This window comes from Molossus molossus, unplaced genomic scaffold, assembly GCF_014108415.1.
Source record: "Molossus molossus isolate mMolMol1 unplaced genomic scaffold, mMolMol1.p scaffold_m16_p_10, whole genome shotgun sequence".
Classification (NCBI taxonomy): Eukaryota; Metazoa; Chordata; class Mammalia; order Chiroptera; family Molossidae; genus Molossus; species Molossus molossus.
In genome coordinates this window covers 43,114,198-43,134,646 of record NW_023425345.1, presented here as the reverse complement: position 1 = coordinate 43,134,646, position 20,449 = coordinate 43,114,198, and the positions used below count along the sequence as shown (strand labels likewise).

Below are 20,449 nucleotides of genomic sequence, written 5' to 3'. Positions count from 1 at the left end.
ATACAGAACCTGAAGTAGGTAGTCAATTTAACCTAGCTCCATGTAATTTTCCCTTCACCCATGTCCATGTCCATTTTTCCCTCTGGTGTATATAAATACCTATACGCTGTTTCAAGTCCTTTTGAAATGAGGTGGAATTCAACAGTATAAGGTGATCAATCCTATTCCTAGAGCTGCCAGAAACTAGCGTGGTAAACTGATATAGATAGACACAGGGCCCACATCAATTATTCTCATCCTAAACCCCCAGCACGGTCGGCTGTCATCATGATGCAAAAGCTGCTCTCAGAAAATAGTGGCAAACTGAACTGCCCTGATGGACCCACTGTGTGCCCTCAGGCAGGCTGCTCAGTTCAACTCTGATCCGTTTCCTCATCAAGGCAACGGAAGGATGAAAGGTTCCAACTAGCTCTAAAATTACATGATAATCTCTGTTATCAATCTTGGTGCCATGTGATAAAATACATATTAGACTTTTTCCTAAGGGACACTTTGTAAACCTCCTGATTCTTTATACGGAGCCATTACTGATTTCTAAAATCTCTGCCGAGGACTCAACACCATAAATTCAATGTAATCTATGCTTGGCTTCACAGCTTGACTTTGTCTTTCTTAACACCTACACATCCGGTTTGCAAAGTGAAACTTATGTCTCGTTAGGCAATAGAAGAAAGTGTACTATTACACAATTTATAGTCCATGAATAAAATGTATTCCACAAAAACCAACAATATTTCTGAATGAACTCCATTACTTATCCTTGACTGACAACTCCCACTTCTTAATGAATAGTACAACTTCAGATATCTTCTTGATATCATAATTATATTCTACTTTTCCCATTATACATCATTTTTATATAAATATCAAAGTAAATACCTCTCTCAAACAGCACATACAAAGTTTTGCATCCAAGTTTCTGGACCTCGTCACTGGCTGAAAATGTTCGCATGGCATCAAAAATTAGTAAGAAAATATCGCTTTCTTCATCCAATATCAGCAAAGTGATTTTACCTATATTGAAGAAAATAATATGCGCCCAGTAAACAGCTGCTTTAACATTCAACATGTTAATTTTAACATGAGGACGATGAGTGGTTTGTGGACTTTTTATTTTGATAAACCATAACATAATTGCCCCAGATGTTAGGTCTACCAAGCTCCACCATCTTTCTAAATAAGATCAATTGCCCGTACACTTTACTATGTGATTCCCAATCACTATCTATAGCCAAGACATCTTGCCTTTAATTCCGGAAACATATCTCCATCTGCCTCTTGGACAACACTACCTGAATATCCCAAACCTAGGCTACCCCTGTTCGCTATCTTCATCAATGATACCATCACCCAATAGTTACCCAACAGAGAAACCACCAAGTCATTTTCCTTCTTCACATTCTCTTCACTCTCTGCTCAACCAAACAATCAACTCATTGCCAAGCCTTTGAATCTATCTCCTAAATATCTTGAAAACTCTTTATGAACAAGACTCCTCCATTCCTGTTGTGTTCAGGACTTCACTGTCTCTCACCTAGAACGTAAACACAATTGCTTAATTGCTGGGCTTGGCCTGAAGTCCTACTTAATTTTTTTCCTGAATGATATTTCTAAGATATAGATGTGATCCTGGAAACCTCTGGCTGAAATTGTCTAAGGCCTTCTCATACTCCTCAGCTGACAAACACGGCCCTTCACCCACTGGCTGCTGTATTGTCCTTCCATGCACTGCTGACTCCAAACGTGATCAGCTCCCTACCGATCACTAAACATCTCCTTCGAGACCCCTCTGCACTTGCACTAGCTGAGTGGAATGCCCTTACCCTTTCCCACAGCAAACACACTCCTACCATAATTCAAGCAATAACAGCCTTGGCCGGTTTGGCTCAGCAGTTAGAGCGTTGGCCTGCGGTCCAGAGAGACCCGGGTTCAGTTCCCACTAAGGGCATGTACTTCGGTTGCAGGTTGTCCCCGGCCCTGGTTGGTCGTGCGGGTGGCAGCCACTCGATGTGTTCCTTTCACGTCGATGTTTCTCTCTCTCCCTCTCTTCCTCTCTCTCCTTCTTGCTCTGTCTGAATAAAAAATGAAAAAATGTCCTCGGGTGACAATAAAAACAATAAATTAATTTAAAAAAATAACACAAACAATACCTATTCTGTCAATAAAAACAGTAGTATTTTCTATCGATATAAACAACAGTACTGGAATAGATGTGGTGGTAGCAGTAGCAAACCCTGTCTAGTACATAACGTGAGACACAGGTTGAAGTAGTTCACTCTAACACGTCTACACCCACCACAACCCCACGAGATAGGGGCAATCCCATTTGAGAGATAAGAAAACTAAAGGAAGTTGAGAGAGAAGTCAGCCAAGTGACTTTGCCCAAGGTCCAACAACTAATAAGAGGCAGAGCTGGATTAAAGTTGTTTATGTCCATGGTCTTAACTTCGACAGATGAGTTTAGCTGTTCTCTTTCCTATGTTCCTATGCTGGTTTTCGTCATGTCTCTGCTATGGTATTTTTCTTGATAAACTGAAATCGTTTATTTAAATACCCTTTATGTCTCTGCCTGTGCTGTCAATGTGAGAAATGATCAATATTTAGGCTATATTATGTTACTATACCTTAAAACAACATCAAAACACAGCAAATGGTTTAAAATATTTTAAGATATGAGTCAACATTAAAAACATATGTGTATAGTCCAGCCTGTGTGGCTCAGTGGTTGAGTGTCAACCCATGCACCAAGAGGTCACCGGTTCGATTCCTGGACAGTACACACGCCCAGGTTATGGGTCCAACTCCCAGTGGGGGGCACGCAGGAGGTGGCCAATCAATGTTCTCTCTCATTGATGTTTCTATATCTTTCTCCCTTTCAATTCCTCTCTCTCTAAAATCAATTAAGGAAAAAATTTTTTAAAAAAAACCAAACGTGTATACATTACCTGAAGTTAGAAGGAGTTCTAAGGCCTTCAGTCCAACCGTTGACAGTGTTATATTGGTATTATGAACTGTAAGCATCTTAATGATCAGTCTGTAATTTCAGAGACATGGAGATCAGTGATATAACACCTAGATATTTGCTTTTTTAGATAATGTTTTTCACTCACCTATATTTTATTCACCTCATTGTATTTCATTCTCTGTACTGAAGCTCATGTATTTTTTTTTCTTCCTGTAAACCTGAGCCAGGCTTATGACAATTAACAGGGAATCATTATGAGTCTCAATATAAAAGTAATGACTTCTTTCTCAGAATATTCAAATGTGTCCTGGTCAGTGTGCGTGTAATCCCATGCACCAAAATGTTGCCGGTTAGATTACTGGTCAGGGATCATAGCTGGTTTTTGGGTTCCAGCCCCAGTGAAGTTGCATACAGGTGGCAATCAAACGATGTTTGTCTCATACATCAATGTTTCTTTCTCTCTCTCTCTCTCTCTCTCTCTCTCTCTTCTCTCTCTCTCTCTCACCATCTCCCTTATCTCCCTTAAATCAGTGAAAACATATCCCTGAATGAGGATTTAAAAATAAATAAATAAATAAATAAATAAATAAAATACATATATATGTGTGTGTGTGTGTGTGTGTGTGTGTGTGTGTGTACTAAAATTTAATGATTAACGTTTTTCACCAAACTCTATATCTAAAATATTATGAAAAGTTATATGTGTCAAGAGATCAAACCCATTGCCTGGCCAGTGTGGCTCAGTGGTTGATCACTGACCCATGCACCAAGAGGTCCCCAGTTCGATTCCCAGTCAGGGCACATGCCCAGGTTGTGGGCCAAATTCCCAGTGGGGGGCATACAGAAGGTGGTCAATTGGTGTTCTCTCTCACCGATGTTTCTCTCTCTCCCTTCTTCTCTCTCTAAAATAAAACAAAAAAAGAGATCAAGCCCATTTTTATATGTGATGCAAATTCATGAATTATATGTAATACAGAAAGATGTATTAAAATATAGAGAGATGTCAGTATATATAAATTAAGAAGCCATTTGAGTATTTACATTGTTGATTTTTACTATTTTTGAGAAAGAAGATAAACATTATACAATAAAAAGTGAACCTATTATATCAACAGTATTCAATGTATTCATTAAATTTGAGTCACTGAGTTATCAATTCTAAAATATACAATCTCTAGTCTATTCTGACCCAGTGTTGTTTGGTTTTACATTGTTAGGTAGCATCCACGGCTTCATTTAGATCCTAGGAACTTGTCACATGGTCTCCAGGGGTGAGTTGAGGTGAGAGAACCCATTTTTTTTCAACACTGGATTTTCCTCCTACCCATACTACCTCTACCTCTCCCTGACATTCCTCCTAGTCCTAACTTCACCACCCAAGGGATTCCTTCTGCAGTACTGTAAGTTTTTTTTGGTGCGGGGAGGATCCTTGAATATAGGGAGAGATGTTTTACATAAATTTTTGCTGGCAATAATCTAATATGCTCCTCTGTGGACAGCAGTGTCTATCTTTCACGCCCCTTGTGGCCTAAAGCAGGGGTGTAATAAACAACTGATGAATGACGGGAAAATGAATGAACGAGGGAATGAGACTCCTTGCAGAAATGTTTATGTAATTTAATTAGAACAGATGGTTTGTACTAGAATGTGACTAGATGAGTTTTCCAATTCCAGATTCTAATCTTTAGGGATCTTAGAAATTCTCAATCAAACTAAGAGACACGTAACATTAAAATTAATAATTACAGTCATATTTTGCATAATTTCTCATTAAATGCTATATGCTTGAATTTCAGAGATTGGTTTGGAGATGAGAACATATAGTAATTATAAATATGCCTTTTCAAAATGCACTATTAGATAACAGAAACTGAAAAACAGCAACACATTTATTAAAATTTTTTTTAAATGCATATGAACAATATGCTCACCTATGCACAAATAGCTCTTATTTGTCTACATTTAAAGCTACAGCTGATACCAATAAACAACACAAAGATGTAAAATTTCCTTTTGCATGTATTACATTTTCCACAAGCAATATGCCATTGGGAACAGTACGTATTCAGTTCTCTGTACTAAAGGAAAGTCACAATAGGTGTAAAGCACACGAAAGTTAATGACAGGAAATAGTTTCTAAATGTCACAAAACAAAGTCATAGTGAAAGAACTCTCCTGGAAACAGATTTTTCTTCAGAAAACTTTTTCTTAAGTAATTATGCTAAAGAAGTGGTCTCATCTACAAAGTCGTTATGGAGCAAACCACAGCACCACAGCCGGTGAACTAGCTGTCAGGACACGGCTGCAGATGTGTGGAAAGGTACTTTCTTCTTTGCGTTGTGCAAGCTGTGGTTTCAGCTCATTTCATGTAGATGTATGAATATACACAAATGTACTTCTTAAAGACAGTAAAGCATAAGCTTCTAAGTTACTATTCACAGAACTAACATTTTTAGTTCCCATATTTCTTTTTAAGAACTAGTGGTTTTTATCAGTTCTACAATTAAAAAGTAAAAAAAAAAAAAAAAATGCTTCTTGGCTCAAATTCATAAGTAGTCATCAAAAATCTACAACTTAATCAATGGTACAACTGTGTTATTTATATTATTAAAATAATAACACCTAACACTTTACCTCCAATGTTAGTTTTCTTATTCAATTAGATAATATACTTCTGAATTGAAAGCTCTCTATAATGTAAATTACTGACTCAAGAAAAAAATATTCTTGTATTTAAAAGAATTTTACTAGATTGACTTAGATTAGAAATATAATGTATCCAGAAAAGGGTTGTAATATGTATAGAGAAATATTTAATGCAGTTTGCTTTGACACGTGTGTCATACTTACTGGTGAACACCAAGGACTTCCCAATCGTGTCCAATATCCTGAGGGCCCGTTAAGCTTCGCATTGTATCTGGACAGATTTCTATTAATTTGCATAGAAGTGACCAACCCACCTGAAAACAAGAAAGCCAAATATTCACATCTTTTTAAAATATGCTAATGAAACATTTTCAGTAAACATGACTCTCTTTATTCTTAGAAGAACAGGTGACTAGACTACTTTTAAACAGTTATTTTAAAACACAATGATAATCTAAAATGCTTCCTGAGAAAAGCAAGCAATGCACTTAGAATACACTTTGGTCCAAAAATCATTCCAGAAGGCCACACAAAAAATATTGCAACATATTTCTGAATGATGAAGTAAATAGATGTGCCTGCGGTCTAAATATTTTTTTAAAAAGAAGTAAAACACAAAAAAAGAGTTTTCAAGGACATATCAAGATTCTGAAGTATGTCTGGCTGGTGTGGCTCAGTGGTTGAGCATCGACCCATGCACCAAGAGGTCACCAGTACAATTACCGGTCAGGGCTCATGCCCAGGTTGTGGGCCCAATCCCCGTGGGGGGCATGCAGGAGGCGGCCAGTCAATGTTCTCTCTCATTGATGTTTCTATCTCTCTTTCATCTTACTTTCTCTCTCTAAGATCAATAAAGGGAAAAAAAAATTTAATATTTAAAAAAATAAAAAGATTATGAAGTACATGAAAGGCTATATGCAGGCCTTGGTATTATTTTATTTTATTTTTTATCCTCACCCAAGGACATTTTTCCATTTTAGTTCAGATAGAATGGGAGGGAGAGAGAAGAAGAGAGAAACATTGATGTGAAAGGAACACATCGAGTGGCTGCCTCCAGCAGGACCCCAACCAGGGCCAGAAATGAATCGCAACCTAGGTACATGCCCTTGACCGGTATCAATCCCGCAACTCATTGGTCCATGGGCCGACGCTCTAACTGCTGAGCCAAACCAGCCAGGGCAGGCCTTAGTACTATTTAAGTCATATCTACCTGACAGAATTTCTTCTAAATATTTAGGATTTTAATATTGGGAAAAAATGAAGTGAGAGTTATCAGGAAAGACTGCTTCCCAGGTAATGGACATAGAAAAACAGCATTATTGTCTGCTGGCAATGTAACATCTGTTACAGAAGAAAGACAAAGGCAATATAAGAGAGAGAGGAGGTAGAATTTTCAACAAACCTCTTTAGATTCCTTTAGAACATCTAAAAAACGAGCTAGGCATCAAAAATGTTTCTAGGCTCTTTCACTTTTCCAAATGAAACATTATCTTACTGATGCATTTTATTGTTTGTTTGTTTCTTTGTTTTGCTTTTTATTGAATGTATTGGGTGACATTGGTTAATCAAATTATACAGGTTTCAGGTGCACAGTTCTACAACACATCATCTCTATACTGTATTGTGTGTTCACCACCCCAAGTCAAGTCTCCTTCCACCACCATTCATACCCCCTGTACGCTCCCCCATCGCTCACCCACCCTGCCCCCTGGGGGAATCATCATGCTGTTGTCTGTGTCCATGAGGTTTTTTTCTCTCTCTTTTTTCCTTTTTGCTCAATCCCTCCACCACCCCCACCCAGCCCCTTAACCCTCACCTCCATGACTGCTGTCAGCCTGCTCCCTATCTATGTCAGTCTCTATTCTGCTCGTTAGTTCATTTCGTTCATTAGATTCCACATATGAGTGAAATCATATGGCACTTGTCTTTCTCTGACTGGCTTATTTCACTTAACATAATACTCTCCAGGTCCATCCATACTTCTTAAATAAGTCTTCATTCTACGACTGGATGCATAAGTGGAATTGAGGGATGCAGAGAACTGAATGACAAGATGAGAAATTTCTGTGCATCCACTAAGGAATAATGGCACAACTTTCTTACTTGTTTACAGGAATAAGGGCTATTTCACAAGATAAAAATAATTATACAAGATCTCTTTACCATATTGTTTCTGGATTAAGCATGAATTGCTTTACTCTGTCATTACTCCTTTTACGTACTTTCAAATTGCTTGAATAGGCAGCAATTTCTGACAGCTATTTTTCCTACATTTAAGTAGGACATCCTCCTTCGTATAAGCTGAACAGACACTGACAATCAAGCTGTCATAGAAACCGGCTATTTTTGTGCTTTCATAAAATGCATTGAGACTTTTCCCCCCCAGGTATTTAAGAAAATAACATTTGGAACAGCTTCCAGTGGGAAATAAGTCATAAATCACGTAGGGTGCTATATTCATTTATGTACCTGCATGGCTCTCGCAAGGAGAAAACCTGTTTTGTTTTGGCTGGTGAAGCAGCAGCAGCAGAAATTGCTTTGCAAAAAGATTGAGGCAACTGGGCTTCTATGATTAAACAGAATTGCTGGCAGTAAAGCAGAGGTAGCAATTCGTCTATTAATCTATTCAATTAAAAGCTTATCTTTCAAAGAGAGAAGTTTCCCATCCTGCACAGTTATAATACAATTACATTGGTAGTTTCACTTTATTATAATTATTCTATAAACTCAAGGATCTGATTAATGCACAATGGGAAAGAGTCTAAGGGTTAAAAAAAATTTTAGTCACTCATTTTTCACTCCCTTACTTCAAAGGGTGAAACTGCGTGGATAAAGACAAGTCATGTAAAACTGAGGAGCACAGAGAAATGGTCAGATGACCAGCAGGAAAAGAAGAATAATAAGACAGCTAAGACAGCTAGCCTAGCGACCAATGCACTGAAGATTGTCACTGCTTAAGGAGCATGAATAAAATGTGAAAAGACCTTGAAAATAAAAATTCAGAGATTGGACTATCATGTTAAATGAATTCTGGAAATAAATATTAACATGTTCTTTTGAAGAGCAGTTTACCTGTACTCTTTAAATTCATCATTCAGAGCTTTTCATTCAGCACTTCCAGCTAATTCAACATACAAAGTGTGAAAGGATATCTATATTAATTACACTGATAATATGAACAAGTATGGAAGAAAAACCCCCACTTTCTTTTGAGTATTAAAATATTAGTGAGAACAACAATGAGGTATCACCCCACACCTGTCAGAATGGCTGCCATCAACAAATCATCAAACAACAAGTGTTGGCGAGGGTGTGGAGAAAAGGGGACTGTAGTACACTGCTGGTGGGAATGCAGACTGGTGCAGCCACTATAGAAAACAATATGATGTTTCCTCAAAAAATTAAAAATTGAACTTCCATTTCACCCAGTGATCCCATTTCTAGGACTATACCCTAAGAAGCCTGAAACACCAGTCAGAAAGAATTTATGTACCCCTGTGTTCGTTGCAGCACTATTTACAATAGCTAAGATCTGGAAACAACCCAAGTGTCCATCAGTAGATGAGTGGATAAAAAAGCTATAGTACCCCTGGCTGGTTTGGCTCAGCGGTTAGAGCTTCGGCCTGCGGTCCAGAGAGACCCGGGTTTGGTTCCCGCTAAGTGCGCGTACCTCGGTTGCAGTTTGTCCCTAGCCCTGGTTGGTCGTGCAGGTGGCAGACACTCAATGTATCCCTTTCACGTCGATGTTTCTCTCTCTCTCTCTCTCTCTCTCTCTCTCTCTCTCCCTCCCTCCCTCTCTCTCTCCTTCCCCTTCTATCTGAACAAAAAATGGAAAAAAATGTCCTCAGGTGAGGATAAATAATAAATAAATAAAAGCTATGGTACATGTACACAATGGAATACTATGCAGCAGTAAGAAAGAAAGATCTCTTATCATTTGACATGATTTAGAGGGACCTGGAAAATATTAAGCTAAGTGAAGCAAGCCAAGCAGAGAAAGACAAATATCACATGATCTCACTTATTTGTGGAATATAATGAACTAAACAAACTGATGAACAAAATTGACCCAGAGATATAGAGGTGGGGTACAGACTGACAAACCCCAGAAGAGAGGGTGGTGGGGGGAAGAAATAAACCACAGAACTTATATACATGTGTGCATGACCATTGGACGTAGACAACAAAGCTGGGGAAGGGGTAGGGGGATGGGGAGGAGGGTGTCAATGTGGGGGGGAGAGAAACATCTGTAACAACAACAAATTAATAAAAATTATTTTTAAAAAATATTAGTGAGAGACTTCTTTGTACAGACCTTTGATAAGACCAATGATAATTAAAATTGATAACGTCATTACGCCTAGCATGGTCATGATATTTGCACCAAACTGCTATGCTTTTTATTTGCAGAAAAAAGCTGGTGAATGCAGACATAAGTGGACTATATGATGAAAAGAGATTTTTTTTTCCTTAACTGATTTTTAAAGGGAGAGGGAGAGAGAGATAGAAACATCGACTGGCCACCTCCAGCATGCCCCTCACTGGGGATTGGGCCGACAACCTGGGCATGTGCCCTGACCAGGAATCAAACCAGCAACCTTTTGGTACATGGATGAACACTCAACCACTGAGCCACACGGGCCGATGGAAAGAGATTCTTAAGCATGTGAAGACTTGAGTCTTGACTCTGTGATCCTAAATGAGCTGCTTACTCTGAGGAAACTAGTTAGTGATATTTCTGAGATGCTAGTGAAAATCAAATGATGGAATAGATAAATAATGCCCATTGCAGACAAATACACTAAAACTAATCATTCTATCCCATTAAATTACCAAATAAGAAGATAATTCCTTATTTTCTTGCATACTTTTTGTCTCTGCTACCCACTGGGCAAGAATATTAAGTGATATTCACACATGTCCAGTCTTAGGCAGTTTCTAAAATGAAGAATTAGGTGGTATGTTCCAGGCTCCCTTTGGTTCTCTAGCACTGCCTCTTCTGGACCCTGCAGACCAAAGCCCACCCAGGTCCAATTGTTCTGAGTGGCACCCAGCGGAGGTGACTCCACCAAGCACAGAATCCAAGGAATGGAGGGTACCAGACAAGGACTTCTGAACAACACAGCAGAGGCAAGTGAGAGGGGATGATGTGGGTGGAAAGCACAAAGGGCCAGTGCTAAAAAGTGACTCATATTTCATGGATGAAATTCAGACACCAGATACAAAGAAGAACAGTGTATTTATTATGTCTCCATCTTTTCAGAGTTTTGTTTGCTATCTGCTTGAAAATTAATAGTCAGATGGTAAATATTTTAGTTGAAAAAAAAAAGTAACCATTTATCCCAGATATAAATGTTCTTATATATAAGAAGCTAGGTATATGGTTCACCCAGACTAGACTAGCTGTATATAGAAATAAGCATAAAGATAAAGGCAGGAGCCTTGGCCAGTATGGTTCAATGGTTAGAGTGTCGGCCCAAGCACTGAAGGGTTTGGGGTTTGATTTCCAATCAAGGGCACAAACCTGAGTTGCAGCTTTGATCCCCGGCCCTGATTGAGGATTCAAGAGGCAACCAACTGATGTGTCTCTCTCACATAGATATTTCTGTTTCTCTCTCTCTCTCTCCCCACCCCACCCCACCCAACCTCCCTTCCACTCTCTGTAAAAATTAAAGGAAAAATATCCTTGGGTGAGGATTCACAACAACACCAAAAAAAGAAAGAGGTAGGAGATACAGATTTTAGAGATACAGATAATTCTTCCATCTGTCTAGCCTCTCAAATAGGTATTATGACTACATCTCAATAGAGTTCAAAGTTCAATTCTCTTTCCCTTCAAGATCTTACACACAAACACTGATTTAAGTTCTCTAAATCTCAAAGTCTACAAAGAAAGTTAACATGAACATGTTAGGCAGTAATTTTGTTATGACTGTTCATTATTCTTAATTAGCTTCTTAGGCTTCCTTTTTAAAAATATATCTAATACATTTAGCAAATTTCTGGTTTTCCTATGACATAGATTCTAAGTTTCACTTCCACATTCTTCTTTTTTTTAAAAAAATCCTCACCTGAAGATATTTTCCCATCTATCTTGAGACAGAGTGGGAGGGAGAGAGTTAGAGAAACATCCTTGTGAGAGAGACACATGGATTGGTTGCCTCCTGCACAATCCTGACCAGGACAGGGGACAAACCTCAAGGAGATACCTGCCCTTGACCAAAATCAAACCCACAACTCTTTGGTCCATGGGCTGACACTCTAACTGCTGCGCCAAACCAGCCAGGGCTCTACATTCATTTTTATATGAAAAGCATAAATTCAAACTTATAGAGGAATCATAAAATATTACTTTCTTTGGATAATACAAGATATATTACAACTAAAGAAGGCTAGAAATACTTCTTTAAAATTTTTTTAAACCCTATGCAAGTTTGCAAGTTACTTTGTTTTATTAAGTTAATTACTGTTGATTAGTCCCTGTTCACAAACTATTCAAATGGTGTCATTTCTAGAGCATGCTGTACACCGGAAAGATTGTTAGATACTGATTAACTCATAGCCAATAACAACCTCAATCCATTATTATTCACCTCCCGCCACCATCCACATTGACAATCAATTGTAAAAAGTTACTTCCTAAAGACCGTTAGGGAGCATAGCTAGGGCACCCTTTGACACCGTTAACTCTTGCTGATGATTTGACAAATCTTCCATCTGAACATCAGTCAGACGTGAGTCAAGCCAAATCTCAGAAGCGACCCAGAGCTCCAGGTATGTAACACTGACGGGAAACCCACAGTTTCCAAACTGAAGGGGAAATGGGCGGAGTGAAAACTCCTTTACCTGCTGCACACAAGCGACTCTCATATACGAGTCCAAGACGATCAACAGAGGCACGTGGACATTTTTGCCTTGAAATAAATTGGAGGCTGGAAAACAAGTGGGGGCGGAGGGGGGAGAAGCAAAGTTATTCACGGTGACACCCCCTCGAAGTCTGAAAAAGGGGGAGAAAGCAAAAGAAAGGAGCGCAAACCCCTCCCAGAATCCTCGGCTCCTTTCTGCCCTAAGGAGTCGAGTGGGTGGCTTCCCAGGAGAGCGGTTGGCGCGGAGCGAGCGGAGGAGAAAGTTTGCACAAGAGGCGCGGAGGTGGGGTGGAGGGAGATGAGGGACCGGCGCCCTTGCAGATGATTACCGTGGTCGGAGTAGGTGAACACCAGTATATCATCCAGAATTTGGACCAGCGTCTCAATCTGTTTTCCTTCCTGGAGATTGTTCAGCCTGACTATCAACTTCTTCAAAGTTTCCTCCTCCTCGCACTCCTGACAGCTGCCACTGGCCATGATGGACCCTGCTCCCAACAGGCCGCCCCTCCTGCACCGGGGCCGGCGGCTGGGAAGGGCGGGCAGCCGGCTGCTGGGAGCTGCTCACCGCGCACCGCCCGTGCGCCCCATGCGCACCCACCCCGCCTGTTTATGAGGAAGGCGGCGGCTCCCCACCCAGCGTAGCCCTGCCCTCCGGAGCCCTCCTCCGCTGCTTCCTCCTCCCCCACCCAGGCCCCAAAACGCAGCTCAGTGGCCTGCAAGAGGCGCGCCAAGGCGAGCAGCTCGGCGGAACGGCGCGAGGCGAGCGGTGGGTGCACGGCCTGAGGGGCCTGGCCCAGGTGACCCTGACCGTGGCTGCTGCGCGCCGGGAGGACCGGATCCCAGGCGCAAGGCCTGGAGTCGGCAGGAAGAAACTGACTCAGCGGAGTGCACCCAGTCACCAGGCCTGGAGCCTTGCAGCTGCCGGAGGTGGTGCTCTGTCCACAGCTGGGCCGGCCACCCGCTCCGCCTGACAGCCTGGGCTCCCTCGGCCCCGCGGAAGGTCTGGGAACTAGGAAGAGGAAAAATGAAAGCCGCCTCCTATCTCCAGATCTAAGAATAGAAATCTGAGCGCTGGGAAAAGAGGACACCGCCCAGTTGGCCCCTTTTTTGGAAAACATTCCCTTTAGGGTTCCCCCTATAGGAAGACGAGTAATTTCCCCTCAAGGATGGAGAGAGATTTTTGCAATCAAAATGTGTCCCTCTAAATAAATACTTTTCTGCGGTTGCTAGGGCCGTTTGTAAGGGAGGAAATAATAAAATAAATCCTTTTTAGTTATTTGGAGCTCTGTTGGCCAAAAGGCCACTAAAATTAAGTTTTGAAAATTTGAGTTTGTACTCAGTAGAATCCTGATCATTGAGGCATAAGAGAAACACTTCATTCTGAAATGAAAAAATGAAAGATACAAACCTAAATATAGTTCTCTTGGTATTCAAAATTACTCATGAGTATAAGCGTCTATAACCCTAAAGTTAGAAGAAAAACACTAGGAAAGTAATATGTTTTTTCAGAAAGAGAAACCTACAAGGAAACACTGTAGACAAGACTAAATCATATGTTGCCTTCAGATGATTTGTCCTGGGGTCATTTACAAAAGAGAGGACTGGACTGGAAAGTTTAATATTTCACATTTTTAAATGGTTTGATTTAAATTCTGTTACCTTATCCTGATGGCAAATCTGAAATGGATAAAACAGCTGCTCATCTTTTTTTACTAATGAGGAAAAGGAGATTTAGAGGTGATAGAAGAGCATTGTTGGACTCACACAGATAAGTTGACAACCAGGACTTAAACAGAAGTAGATCTCCTAAAAACAAGCGGAAGGTTCTTTGCACTCTACCACTTCAACCAAAATAAGCTAGGCTTCCTTAATACTTTATGGTGGTAAGATTGCAAATTTAAATATGTTTTCTTTTTTTATTGATTTTAGAGAGAGAGGAAGGGAGAGGGAGAGAGAGATAGAAACATCGATGAGAGAGAACATCAATTGGCTGCCTCCTGCATGCCCCGCACTGGGGATCAGGCCCACAACCCGGGCATGTGCCCTGACCTGGAATCCAACTGGCAACCTCTCAGTGCATGGGTCTACACTCAACCACTGAGCCACACCAGCCCCGCGAGATTGCAAATTTAAATTTACCCTGGACATAGTGAACGTGTTTTGTTGTCATAAAGACTTTTTATCTTTTATAGACTCGTGCTAAAATATTTGTAGCTGGAATGACAGAATGGTTAGGATTTGCTTCAGAGTAATCCAGTGGTGGGCACACAATGAAATGGGAAGAGGCGGAGATTAAATAAAACCAACTTTTGAATTGATAATTGTTCAAGATAGGTGATGGGTTCATGTGGTCTAGTGTAGTATTTCTTCTGCATAAAAATTTTCATCATGAAAACCAAACAAAAATCTCTCAATCTTTTCATCTTTATCATACTTGCAGTATATCCTGGTTTCTGAACATGTTTCTACTTCTGACTAGCCAATCAATATCTCAAACATTCCTAGTAATTCTCCCTTTCACACCTCCTTCCTGAAGTTCCCCTACATAAGGTCCTCCTTCCCAGTCTACTGGATTATTATCTTGCAAAATGTCAAAACCTGGCTTCCTCCCAAAGAGAACTAAATTTAAATAAAAAGGTATCTCCTCTTTTCCTCAATTTATTCATCCATCTATTCTCTATCTATTGTCTACCCTCTGCTAGCCAGACTGGGGATAGAGGATGTGCAGATCTGAACTCTTTGTTGGGAGTATTCTCCCACAGTACTGCAGTAGGAGGTCAAAGTAACCTCTTGCTTTCAAAAATGTTTAATTGATTGACTAAAATTTAAGACACTAATTTTCAGATAATTGAAAGACTGAAAAGGGAGGACAGACACAAATCCATGATAAAGTAGGGTTCAATGGAGAATAAAATGATGCGAGAACAGTTAGCTAATTTCCTGGGGAAAAAAAAATATAAAATGGACATAGCTAATTAGGCAAATACCAAAACAAATTCCAGATGGATTAAAAGGTAAATTAAAATAACTTTAAGAAAGAAAATATAGATTAATAGTTATTTAATTTTGGTATAGTAAACATAAAAACTAAGAAAGAAACCACAGAAGATTAGTATATGTGACTCCATAAAAATTTAAAGTTTATGTAGTCAAAGAAAAAAACTTAAATGAAACTAAAGCAAATGACAAACTGAAAAAATAAAACAGGTTACAATACATATGACAAAATAAATAAGTGGCCTTGATCTTTCAAAGGTTCTTACAAATCACTGAGCAGGGGAGACATTCTACAGATACCTCAGGAAACAATGGGTTAAGGTTTTGAACAGGAAATTTGCTGTGAAGGGACAATAAGTATAAAGTATGTTCATATACAATGTGAATCCAGTATGTTCAATATACAAAAACTGTTTTCCTAAACATCAACTGTTATAAGATGTAATTATATGAGTTTACAATAAAAACAATGAGAGAGAGAGAGAGAGAACTTGGAAATCAATCTCACAAAAATATTTTCAACACCTTTATGAAGAAATTATTGAACTCTATTAAAAGGTATTAACAAGATACAAATAAATAAGCCATCTCAATTACTGAGATAAAGTACAAAAAGAGATGTCGGTTCTTCACAAAATATTATGAAACCATGCAAATCCAATGAAAACCTCAGCAAGATTTATAAATGGACTTCAACAAGAGGGAAGAACCTAGAATAGGCGAGACATTTTTGAAGAAAAACAAAGCCAAAGAATTGCCCAAGTAGATATTGCTTCAGGGGTCTCTACTAGTCTTTATCAATTTCCCAGAGAAGGGAAACGGGCCTGGTGATGTCTTCCTGTGAATTAGAAAAATGCCCCCCTCCTTGCAGGCAGACACAGCGCGATGCCAGGATGTACAAAGCAGGAGTCAGCTATCAGCCACCGCCCTTCCCTGCGGCCTGGTGAACAGTGGATTATATAGAGGAGGCGTGTGGGCCTTGAGTCCAGAGGCACGAGGAACTGTGCCAAGTTTGCCATGCTCTCTGGTGGACGGCTTCTTGGAGGAGAGCCAACCAGACTGTTCCTGATTTCCTCTGTCTTGAACTTTATATATTCTTTTAAGCTCTCCATTGTCAATTATGGGACACTCAAAACCAGAGCCAAATTGGGGTAAACAGAACCAGAAGTATTGCAAGATGTTGAAAACAGTTTAGGACAATTCCAAAAGAAAAGGATCAGAAAGGGAAAATTTGATAGAAAAATAGAATAAAAACTTTTGATGTATTGACAGTCAAGGCAGCCATCTTCTCTAAAAGGCATATCAATTTAGCTCTATTCATTCAGTAAATACTTATTGATCACCCGCTACCTGCTGGGAAGATAACTATGAGCTAGTGAGATAAGCCTCTTTTCTTTCGATATCTACTGCCAAATACTGCCGAGATGAAAAGTTTACATGGGGAAGAATACAATAGAATGAATAGAACAAATACTCAAGCATGTCAGTCTCTCACTGACAAATTTCTTCTGTGACTCAATCCAATTGCTGGAAACTGACAGAAATAAACTGAAAAAACGTATACTATGTTTACCATAGAAAATAATATCAATGTACTATTGTCTTTTAAAAACTAATTTTTAGACTTTAAAATTGGATAAAGGCATCAAGGAATGCCTTGATGAAAGATGTATAAGGCATTTAGAAATTTTTCTGATTCAAAGAATAAATAGAAGAAAATGATAGAGGACAGTTTTATAAAAGTTAGTAAAAATGTTAAAACTGAAAGATGTCTCAGTGATAATTAATAATAATAATAAATTAACAACCAGAGTAGAATTTTGATCATCAAAATACCTCACAAACTATTTTTTAAACCTTTATGAAGAAATTATTAAACTATATTAAAAGGTTATAGTAAGCTCTCTAGACACAAGGCTAAAAAAAAATCTAAAAAAGTAAGTCGCGTGGATTCTAACAATACTAAAATACACAGTTCACCATATTCCATAGTAGAGCTCTGGAAAAATAAGAGAAATAGAAAAGATGAAATAGGTAATAGAAATCTGCTAGCTGTCAAGGCTCAATCAGGTTTTTTTTTTTTTAATTGTTATACATTCTACACACACACACACACACACACAACACACAGACACATTCTGCCTATTAATGATCCCAAAGAAGAGTACAAACTTCTTTAAAAGGTTAAGATCTTAAAGACCCAAGCCATTGCTATAGCAGAAAGAAAAGGGAAAAGAGAAACTGTAGCTTGCAAATGTCAAACTAACCATAGAAGAGTGACAATACTTCTCTGGTATGTGATATTTCTCTGTACTTCTGGCTCAAGGGCATTATGTAAACATCCTGGGTGGACTCGAAGACATTTTCCTTAGTGTTCAGCAATGATTATGTAGGGCAGGAAGAATTTCTTGCCACAGTTTAGATGGCTACATAGGAAATAAAAGGGGGGGTGGGCAGTTGGAAATAAAGGAAGGCAATTTACTGAGCACCTATGAATCCTACCTTATGCAAGTCATTTTACACATACAATTTGTTTAAGTTCAACAACCCTAAGAGGCTGCTATTACATACTCCTATTTTTCAAGAAATAGTGTGAGAGTAGTTATATAGTGCCTAAGTAAGGGGTGGAGCTGGGATTCAAACACATAATTGTATAACTTTGAGACAGACCTCTCCAGGAAGGACTAGACCATGTAAAGGCATCACTCTGTGGATAGACAGATACACCAAACAATGTGGCAGGTGTGAGGTCCAGATCATAATAGCAATGGCTGTTAGAATGTTAGAATTTGCTTTGACTTAGAACATAATGAAACCTCAGATAAGACTTTAACTCATGATATATAGACAACAATATGAGAGGCCCTGTTTTCACAATTGAGAACTAAATTTGGATTCCTACACAGGTAAGTTACATACCATAAAATGTAATCCACATTTCATTGGCCACACCTGACCAGGAGTCTACAGGAACTCAATAGACAAACAGCAATTCTCCGGAGCTGTCACCCCCTGCTTGGGCCAACATCCGGCCCTTCATGTTCTTCCAGACATGTCTGGGCCCACAGGATGTATATCATATGTGCCCCCAAAGTATTATTTTGGCTACCAAATAGAAACTATTTGTTCTGCTCTGCATTGATTGCATTATAAACTTCATAATACCCCATGAATTTTTCTCACTCCTGTGTCCTCAGAGTTTAGCCAAGTTCCTTAAATCATGAAGATAGCCACTGAGTATTTAGTAAATGGGGAATTGCCCCTGTTTCGGTCACAGCCAAAGCAAGATGACTACTGCTGACCACATGGCGGAGGGTACCATGGGTCCTGCTACCTAAGCCAGGATGACCATGTCCCTCGCAGTGCCTCCAAAGCAGCAGGCCTGTCCTTTTATTGTGGCCAAATTGTGCTGATACCAAAGCTGCTGCTGACCTCTGCATGCAGTGACTACCCCACATGATGTTAATGGTATTGTGATTTTAGTTTTTATTTATCTGATCTCTGCAGTCTTCTTGTTTCATGTCTCAGGCTAGAGGACAATCTACGTGACAGATACTGTGCTATTCTCAGAGACATCTCACCACTCTGAATTTTGTCTTATTCCTGTCACCATAATTCCTTTTCCTCTTAGAATAACCATTTGTAAGCGTATTATATATGTATTTGTTATTATATATAGGCTTATATAAATACATGCACGTGTATGTATATATACATATGTAATTACATATCGCCTGTTATTAAATATATAGCTATAATATATAATTGTATATAAATTATATAATACATATTACATACCATATAGTATACATATTATATATTGAACTATAATTACAATACTATATTATTATATTATATAATTATATGTAATTAATTATATTATAATGTATACTTATATATAGTTTTCATAAACATATATATTATATGTACAGGGTAGAGCAAAGCAGGTTTACAGTTGTGAGTATACAAAACACAGAGTTTATTTTTGTTTTATTATATATTAATTATGGTATATTTTTCCAAATGAGCAACTGTAAACCTACTTTTGCCCACCCTGTATGTGTGTGTATATATAAACCGAGTGTGTGTGTGTGCGCGCACGCATGTGTGTGTAAAGAAAGGAAAAAAAATTTTACATGACATGAGTGGGTTTGGTGTTTTAATTTCCAGATGTTCTTTTCTAGGAATTGGTGCTCGCCTTAGCTTGAACCTGAGGGAAGTGGTCCTTATCTTTGCCCATCTGCATTATCTCTGATCCTGGACCTAACATTACTTACTTCCTGGACCATCTGGCTCGAATTAACACCCTAGCAAGTCAAGAGGAAGCAGGATTTTGTAATTGACATTGTTGTTGGAAATTATTTTGTTTCTTTCTCTCACTTTTGCTTCTACTTCCCATTTCTAACTGGTTATTCCTGCCCTTTGTGTCTCTTGCCCAAGATTTATGGGGCTCAGAGAGAAGATTCTTTCCCAGCTTTTGTTATTCTAAGGCTTGCCCTATTTTAAGAGATAAAACTAAGTGTCAATAAAAGTGAGATGTTATATGGGAGAGAGAGGAAATGGGAATAAGATTACCTGGTGATATTTTTCTAATGTCATAACTGAGGGGTGGGAGAACTGGGAGAGATGAGACAATGAGGTTTCAAAGCAAAGTTCTTCCAAGTGTAAGAAGGAAGGCTGGGCTTTCCGCAGGGTCTTCTCAGGAGCAGCTCAGATTCCTGAACCCCTATGTAGCCCAAGAGCGAAGATGGGTGAGACTTCTGCAGGCTTGCAGTAGAAGCAGGACCAGAGAACCCTGAAATCCTTTCAGCCATTTTCCGAATTAGATATAAACCTCTCTGATTCTGTGCAACCCCAGGGAAGGATCCAGAGACTGAATTTTCTGCCATGCACTACAACAACTGTTTGGGGTAAGAAGTCAGTTAATTTGAAGAAAATAAAGATAGTGGTGATATTTGCACAATTAAGATTTGAT

The 20,449-nt window shown here is 39.1% G+C and overlaps 1 protein-coding gene across 2 annotated transcripts in view; it reads right to left on the bottom strand.

Annotated features, from left to right (window-relative positions):
• Positions 1-13,029, bottom strand: part of LRRK2 (leucine rich repeat kinase 2) — a 138,777-nt gene extending 125,748 nt beyond the window's left edge. For both annotated transcript variants that reach the window (XM_036252213.1, XM_036252214.1), the window contains exons 1-5: positions 12,807-13,029; positions 12,458-12,543; positions 5,816-5,925; positions 2,946-3,034; positions 880-1,014 (exon numbers count right to left, since the gene is read on the bottom strand). In XM_036252213.1, the coding sequence (XP_036108106.1) occupies positions 880-1,014; positions 2,946-3,034; positions 5,816-5,925; positions 12,458-12,543; positions 12,807-12,954 (568 nt within the window). In that variant the 5' untranslated portion in view covers positions 12,955-13,029. The remainder of the gene's footprint in view (positions 1-879; positions 1,015-2,945; positions 3,035-5,815; positions 5,926-12,457; positions 12,544-12,806) is intronic.
• Between the last annotated feature and the right edge of the window lie 7,420 nt (positions 13,030-20,449).